This window comes from Brassica oleracea, chromosome C4 (assembly GCF_000695525.1).
Source record: "Brassica oleracea var. oleracea cultivar TO1000 chromosome C4, BOL, whole genome shotgun sequence".
Classification (NCBI taxonomy): Eukaryota; Viridiplantae; Streptophyta; class Magnoliopsida; order Brassicales; family Brassicaceae; genus Brassica; species Brassica oleracea.
This window is the reverse complement of record NC_027751.1, coordinates 15,870,090-15,878,484: the sequence shown is the minus strand read 5'-3', so window position 1 is coordinate 15,878,484 and position 8,395 is coordinate 15,870,090. Positions and strand designations below refer to the sequence as shown.

Sequence of the window (8,395 nt, the reverse complement as noted above, 5' to 3'; positions counted from 1 at the left end):
TCATGTTTACACTAACCACTTTTACCCTCATCTTTAATGAAGGGTAAAAGACATTTATAATCTTTTGGAGAAAACGGGCATTTAAATACTGAACTTACTCAAATTTGCCAAAAAATATACAAACTCTTTGTTAACCTAAAAAAATAACAAACTTATGTTGACTGCACCGTTTTAGATACTAGCTTAGTCAACATTAATAAGTGTTAAGCGGCCGTTTAGTGTTAACGGCGACGTAAACAAAGTCGTTTTAAACTTAGAAACTGCATGAACCCTAACTAATCGATTTCATCACTTCTCCTTCCCCTTAGACTCCTAATCCAAGACTGCAATTTACTTATCCTTTGATTCTTCGTAAAATTCTGACCATGAACCCCAAGGAAAAAAGGAAAAAGATTCCTATCCGTCCACCTAAGCCAATAGAACACAAAGATGAATCCCCAGTTGTGGTTGAAAACAATGATATGGAGAGGAATGAAGCTGAGGACGTCATCAGAGAGGAGCGTGAACGTGTACCTGGTGATGACTGTGAAGCCATTGTTGACGATTCTGATGATGAATTGGTAGAACAAGCTGAAGAGAATGATGTCGAAGAAGAAGAAGCATGTGGCATTCGAGTTGAAGAAGAAGCTTGTGAAGTGTTACCTACACACTTTGGAGATGTCGCAAGGAATGATGGAGGAGACGATGATGAGAGCGGAGATGACGACTGTTGGAAAGAAGATAATATACCTGATCCTATATCATCTGATGATGAAGAAGAGGATGCGCGAAGGGAAGCTCGAGAGGATGAAGCATTAAGCGATGAGGTTTTGGCTTTAGGAAAGACATTTTCTTCTGCGGCTGAGTTCAAGCAAGCTCTTTTGAGGTATTCATTGAAAACAAGATACGACGTTAAGCTATATATTTCATCACAACTGAAGCTTGGTGCTGTTTGCTCGGACACTGAATATGATTGTCCTTGGAGGGTGTATTGTTCGTATGAAAAGAGGAAGCATAAGCTGCAAATAAAAGTGTATGTTAATGAACACACTTGTATAAGGTCTGGTTACTCAAAATTGTTGAAGACTTCGTCAATTGCACAACTGTTTGCGGAAAGATTGAGGCTGAATCCAAAGCTTACAGCTATAGAAATTAGTGAGGAGATCAAACGGACTTATAGCTTGATAGTAACCGACGAGCAGTGTCGAAAAGCGAAGACAAAAATCACTAGAGAAAGGAGAGCTAGCCATGAAGCCCACTTTTCGCGAATATGGGATTATGAAGCCGAACTACATAAGAAAAATCCAGGCACCATCACAGAGATAGTGACCATTCCAGGAGCAACACCAAGAAGCAAACAAAGGTTTGATCGCTTCTATGTATGTTTTGAAGCACAAAGATCGGCTTGGAAGTCCACTTGTAGGCCAATCATAGGTCTAGATGGAGCCTTTCTCAAATGGGATGTGAAGGGCCAACTGATTGCTGCTGTTGGAAGAGATGGAGATAATCGAATTGTGCCAATTGCTTGGGCTGTAGTGGAGATCGAAAATGATATCAATTGGGCATGGTTCGTCAATCATCTAAAGATGGATTTGGAACTTGGTGATGGAAGCAACTTCACAATCATATCTGATAGGCAAAAGGTAACAAGTGTTTTACTTATATTAATACCGGTTTACATTAAAATAACAAGTGTTTTATGTGTTGTTATGTAGGGTTTGTTGAAAGCTGTTCATTTAGAGCTTCCTAATGCAGAACATAGAATGTGTGCTAGACACATTCTTGGGAATTGGAAGAGAGATAGCCATGACCCTCAGCTAGAGAGATTATTCTGGAAAATAGCTCGCAGTTACACTTTAGGAGACTTTCGTGAGCAAATGAATGAGCTTCAGAGGTACAATCCAGTGGCGCATCAAAACCTTCAAGTCACCAATCCTCACACTTGGTCGCGGGCTTTCTTTAAGGTTGGTTCATGTTGCAATGATAATCTGAACAACCTTAATGAATCTTTCAATAAAACAATCCGCGAGGCAAGGCGAAAACCACTTCTTGACCTGTTAGAGGAAATTAGGAGACAATGCATGGTTCGCACAGCAAAACGGTCTCTAATTTCTAATAGGTTGAAGACTAGGTTCACTAAACGAGCTCACGTTGCAATAGAATCTGCTATAGCTAAGGGTCAGGATTGTATTAGATATATGGCTACTGGTAATGTCTTCGAAATTGACGACCATGGCTGCTATTATAGTGTTGATATGAATCTGAAAACTTGTGGTTGTGGGATGTGGAAACTAAATGGAATTCCATGTAATCATGCCGCTTGTGTAAAAATGAAGGCGTGAATCTTCTGTTAAAAAGATGTTCCTAGCAAATAACAATTCTACATTTAAGCAAAAATCCAACAGTGGTGTGGAAATTCACCAAACCAAACTTCATCTTTCATAGTTTCACACCGGAATAAAGGACGCCAAGGATTCTCTTGTGTTTTCCACGTTAATGTACAACATCACTACCACATATACACTTCGAACTCATCTTTCACGTTTGAAGAAAAGAGATAGAATCGATATTAGGAGAGGAGATGTTTGGAGATTTGATTTTGTGCTCTGGTGTGAAGAGAGAGAGAGAGAGTAGAGAAGGATCAAATCGAGGGTTCATACGGTTTGGATTTGGGGATAATTCTAATTTTAAACGACTTCGTTTACATGGTCGTTAACGCTAAACGTCCACTTAACGTTAATTAGTGTTGACTAAACTCATATCTAAAATGGCCCGGTCAACATAAATTTGTTAATTTTTTAGCTTAATGAAAAGTTTGTTTATTGTTTAGCAAATTTAAGTAAGTTCAGTATTTAAATGTCCGTTTTCTCTAATCTTTTGATTAACTTTGACAAAAAAACATATGGTTAACTAATCTAAACTTAAAACATCAACTCTAAACCCTAAACCATGAAACATCAACTCTGAACCCTAAACCCCGAACCATCAACTCTAAACTCTAAACCCTAAACCTTCAAATCTAAATCCTAAAACATCGATTCTAAACCCTAAATCCTAAATTTAAACTTAAAACATCAACTTTAAACCCTAAATCATCAACTCTAAACTCTAAACGATGAAACATCAACTCTAAACCCTAAATTCCGAAACATCAACTCTAAACCCTAAACTCTAAACCTTCAAATCTAAACCCTAAAACATCAGATCTAAACCCTAAACGTAAACTCTAAACCCTAAATTTTTTCTGAAATTCGAACCCTAAACCCTAAAACCCTAAACCTTCAAATCTAAACCCTAAAACATCAACTCTAGGGTTTTAGGGTTTAAGATTTAGGGTTTAGGATTTAGGGTTTAGAGTTTAGGGTTAAGAGTTTAAGGTTTTGGGTTTAGGGTTAAGAGTTGATGTTTTAGGGTTTAGGGTTAATTTTTTAGAGCTTAGGGTTTAGAGTTTACTTTTTTAGGGTTTAGTGTTGATAGTTTAGGGTTTAGTGTTGATAGTTTAGGGTTTAGTGTTGATAGTTTAGGGTTTAGTGTTGATAGTTTAGGGTTTAGTGTTGATAGTTTAGGGTTTAGTGTTGATAGTTTAGGGTTTAGTGTTGATAGTTTAGGGTTTAGTGTTGATAGTTTAGGGTTTAGTGTTGATAGTTTAGGGTTTAGTGTTGATAGTTTAGGGTTTAGAGTTTAGAGTTGATGTTTTAGGGTTTAGAGTTGATGGTTTAGGGTTTAGGGTTCGTATTTAAAAAAAAATAGGGTTTAAGATTGATGGTTTATGGTTTAGAGTTGAGTTTTAGGGTTTAGGGTTTGAATTTCGAAATAGTATAATTCGAAAAAAAATTAAAAAAATTATTTTTAACTTTTTTAGATTTAAATATTTATTTATTATATATATAAAGAACAAGTGCATAAGAGTCTTTATTTTTGAAAATGTTCTTTTAGTGGTGGTAAAAATGAAAAGTGATAGTATGAAAGTGGTAAACATATAATTATTTTTATAAATAATTATCATTTTGAATATAAATATTAATAATTTTAAAATAAAAATTTAAAATAGTTTACAAAAAATTTGAATTTCAAAAAGAAAATTTGAGAGCCAAATCCTGGGTTACGCGAACAAACCTGAGTTTAGAAAATATTTTGAAAAAAAAAATCCAAAATTATAAAAATTATTAAAAAGTTCGAATTTGAAAACATATTTCGAAATTATAAAAGAAACTTATTTATTCTCAATTTTTTATTATTTTATTACTATAAAATATATAAAGCAAAGGGTAAAATCGTCTTTTGCCTTTTTATGAATTTTTTTGGTCATTTTTCTCTTTGAATACTCTCTTTGTGACAAAAACTTTAAAATAGCTATTTAAGAAAAAAAAATTCAATTTTGTATGTATCACTATTATTTTCTTTTTAATTTGAAAGAAAAAATAAATAATAATGCTATATGATTTAGAAAATAAATAAATTGTATATTTACTTTACAAAAAGAATGATAGAAAATAGGTAATACAAATTCATAAAAATTTATACTAATCCAAAAAAGTTATGATCAAATTTCATAAGTCAATGTATATAAACTTTTACAATACACGTAACTTTTAAAATCTATCAACTCTTAAAATTCACGACCTCTATACAAATTTATCTCCCAATAACCAATGTTTACACGGTTTTTGATAGCCACAAAGCTATAACTACAATTTTTTTTTTTTTGAAATCGTAGCTACTTTCTATATACCCATGATTTTCGGCTTTGTAGCCACAATTTTACCGGAGCCATAGCAGACATTTTTACTAGTGAACCAGACACATATTTATGCAAAGAAATGCAAACCCAAAAAAGGCGAGTTATGGCATGTTTCAACCACTTGACCATAACACATGTTATGTATTATGTATTATGTCAAGTCATATCAATATCCATATTGTTTCAATTGACTTGTGCTGATAAATATGTATGTATATATCAACAATTGCTTTTCCCATAAGTTTCAGCCACAGTTGACAGTACTCCCATATTTAACTGTCTCCACATTACAAGAAGCCTTCCGTTACAAGCACTCATCTTTCCACATGAAACATCTTTATTCTGGCTTTTCCTTTTCTAAAGAAAAAAGAAATATTATTATTATCTGTTTTGCCTGGCAAATTACAATATCCTTCTTCTGTTTTGCCTTCAACTACACACCTAACATTTATTTTCTAATCTCGACCCAATCCATACATGTGCCAACTTTATCTATACATATCTTTGTCTTATCTATGGATTGGGAACCAAACAGTGAGAATAACATTTTAGCTGCCTATATCAAATATACCAAACTCAAGAAAATTGTTAATTACCAATTGAAAAGAAACATCTTAACCTACTAGAGCTTTAGCCCCACATGGTATTCCTTTCTTTTCTTTGAACCAAGTTAATGTTAAATTCATATTAAAATTAATTTCTTTGACCTCTTAAGTCTCTAAGTTGGATGTTTAATCAGTAATGGTGTGTTGGCCATGTGGGCCATTTGGTCATTTGACATTCGTAACACCATTAACAAGCTAAAGAAACAGAAGCAACATATTAATGAGTTGTGATAGGCTCTTAAGGCCAAGTCTTGGGTTATATATAACAAGGCATCTTCTTTACAGAGGGAGAGAAGAAAGATCTGGAGGAACAATGGCAACAACAAGACAGATGTTGGAGCAGCCACAATCACCATTTATTCAACGCACCATAAGCATCAATGGAAGTCCCATGGTAGATGACAGAGAAGAGGAGCTTTCACGCTCTGCTTTGGCTTTGTATAAGGAAAAAGAAGATGAGATTGAGAGGAGGAAGATGGAGGTTAGGGATAGGGTCCAGAAAAAGCTTGGACTCGCCGAGGAAGCTACTAGGAGATTAGCCGAGATTCGGGAAGTAAGTTTTTTGGTTTTAACATTTTCAAGAACTTAGCCAAATCATTTTTGAGAGAGCTGTGGTTGTACAAATTTTTCAGGAGCTGGAAGCTCTTACCGACCCAATGCGTAAGGAGGTTTCGGCGATAAGGAAAAGAGTCGATGCTATTAACCGAGAACTCAAGCCACTAGGACAGAGTTGTCAAAGAAAGGTAATAAATAAATGTGTGTTTAAGTGATGTCCATTAATCTTATCATTCTTGAAGATTCCTGTCTTAATTGTTATTTTCTTTACAGGAGAGGGAATTCAAAGAAGCAGTTGAAGCATACAATGAAAAGAACAAAGAGAAAGCTATCTTTGTTAGCAAGCTAGTCGAGGTGAAACATTCTGTCACAATTTAATTTGTATTTTCTGTTTATTAATACGATCGTTGTTTTTCTAATTCTGTTTTGTGGGTGTGAAATGTGTTCAGCTTGTTACTGAAAGCGAGAAACTGCGAATGACAAAGCTTGATGAACTCAGCAAAAGCATTGACGTTTCCTTACGCTAACACAAGATGATCAGCCAGCTTTGCTGATTTCTTTTGCACTTTTTTTTTTTAATTGTTTGATTCGATATTTCCTTGTCTTTGTGATCAAATCTGATTTCCTGATTTAGTTGTAATGTGTTAAAGCTTCAGTATGAATTCACATTCTTATGTTTTCATGTGTTGTGACAATGTTCCAAGAAAATTAGGCTCTTCTATTCCTCTGACCCTGCAAGTTTTGTAACTGATCTATCAAAGCAATCTACCTCTTACGCTACGCAACTTTAACCTCTATCAAAATATCTCTATCTTTATTCCGTGTATATTGAACACGGAAGAATATGCAAACATTGTACTTCTATAACCCCAGTAATAGATGTAACTAATTATAAGCTCATAGATTTGCCATGAACGTTTCTTTGCAAAACTATCCCCATCCAGTGGATCTATCTTCAAATCCTCTCCCTCCTTAGAAACTCTCCTTTTCTTACTGTATTAATTATACAGTAAGATCCATCACAGCGTGGACATGAGTAATATATAAAGAGTTAGGGTCAATCGTATTTTTGATGAAAACATTGTCTCACCTTCCCATATGTATCATCTTCTTGCAAACCAGCAAGCATAGGGTTGATGTCCATCTCAATTTACGACTTTTTTCCTTTCCCATTTCCAGCTTCTTCTCTGCAAATCACAAGTGATTTTTTTTTTATGGATTCAACCTATCTCTTTTTGCCTTCTTTAGGTTTTCAATTATTTACTAGTATTTCCTTATATGTGTAGATAGATAGCCAGTGATCCTGATTGTGTGTGCCTTTGCTTGTCTGCTTACTCACTCTGGTCCAGTGTTTTGTAGATTAATCAATACCTGAGCTTGCATGCTACTAGAGGAGTCCTTCCGAGCAAGCTATATATACCAGAAGGCTCCTGCGTCGTCAAGTAAGAAAACCGTTTTTCTAAGACTCTCTAATTGTAGAAAGTGATCCACTATATCTGAAGCATTTCATTTTATTTATTTTTGGTATGTTGTGATACAGAAAAGGAAACGGTCTTTGGCTGGAAGATTCATCACATTGATGCAACAGAGTGCTTATTAAGCATGTGTGTATTTTCATTACTATTTCTTACTTGTACTCTATTTTATATCCAGCATATTGATGTTTGGATTAATGTGCTGAGAAAGAGGTACGACGCTAACCCACAACATTTCAGGAGAGAATGTGCTTCCTTAATCATCTCTTTGCTCAGCAATGGAGATTCAACTACAAAGATTTTAAGGACTCGGAGCCCGATCAGAACGGTTTAGGAAGAAGACTCTCTGGTGGGGCGTGAAATTATTATGCAGGCACTATACCATCATTTTGCCAATCGAACAAGGTTTGGGGGACGGATATTGATGATGTCTATGCGCCAGTGAACTACACCGACACTCATTGGATTGCTATGTAGATATCGATCCCTAAGAAGCACATAGTCGTCTGGGACAACATTTGTTCCAGTATCTCCCCAGAAGAACTCGATGTGGTAATGGTGCTTCTTCTCTACATGGTCCCTTATTTGCTTGTTGAGTGCGCTTCCTCAGACGAACAACGTGCCCAATACAGCCTGGAGCCATTCACATATGAGAAACTGACCAATATACCTCAGGCCCGAGTTGGTGATTGTGGCGTGTACGCTCTAAAGTACATTGAATGTCATGCTCTTGGGATGCCATTTAGTAAAAAAGACTTTGCTAAGCCCAACGGGAAGTCTATGAGGGATAAGATGGCGGTGGATATATTTAAAGAGCTTCCTGACGCGCATGAGTTCGAAAACAATGACAATGATGCCAACCTGGGTGCGTATGAGGGGTGATAAACAGGCTACGTTAGAATTATTTTGTATGATAGATTAGGCTGATGTGTGTATTTGAAATTGATTATTTTGTAACATATCTTCTGCGCATAAGACTTACAGTTAAGTCGTCTGGAATGTTGGACGACTTAACTATAAGTAGTCTGGAAAGTCTTCTG

General features: G+C 35.5%; 2 protein-coding genes across 2 annotated transcripts; both read left to right on the top strand.

Moving 5' to 3' along the window:
• Positions 1 to 365: 365 nt before the first annotated feature.
• On the top strand, positions 366 to 2,321 carry LOC106338249. The gene is made up of 2 exons (XM_013777271.1): positions 366 to 1,622; positions 1,695 to 2,321. Exons 1-2 carry the CDS (start codon positions 366 to 368, stop codon positions 2,319 to 2,321), a joined length of 1,884 nt encoding a protein of 627 aa, XP_013632725.1.
• A 3,192-nt stretch (positions 2,322 to 5,513) lies between these two features.
• Positions 5,514 to 6,612, top strand: LOC106340342. Its single transcript, XM_013779225.1, has 4 exons — positions 5,514 to 5,878; positions 5,958 to 6,068; positions 6,154 to 6,234; positions 6,330 to 6,612. Exons 1-4 carry the CDS (start codon positions 5,546 to 5,548, stop codon positions 6,405 to 6,407), a joined length of 603 nt encoding a protein of 200 aa, XP_013634679.1. The 5' UTR covers positions 5,514 to 5,545; the 3' UTR covers positions 6,408 to 6,612.
• The last annotated feature ends 1,783 nt before the right edge of the window (positions 6,613 to 8,395 follow it).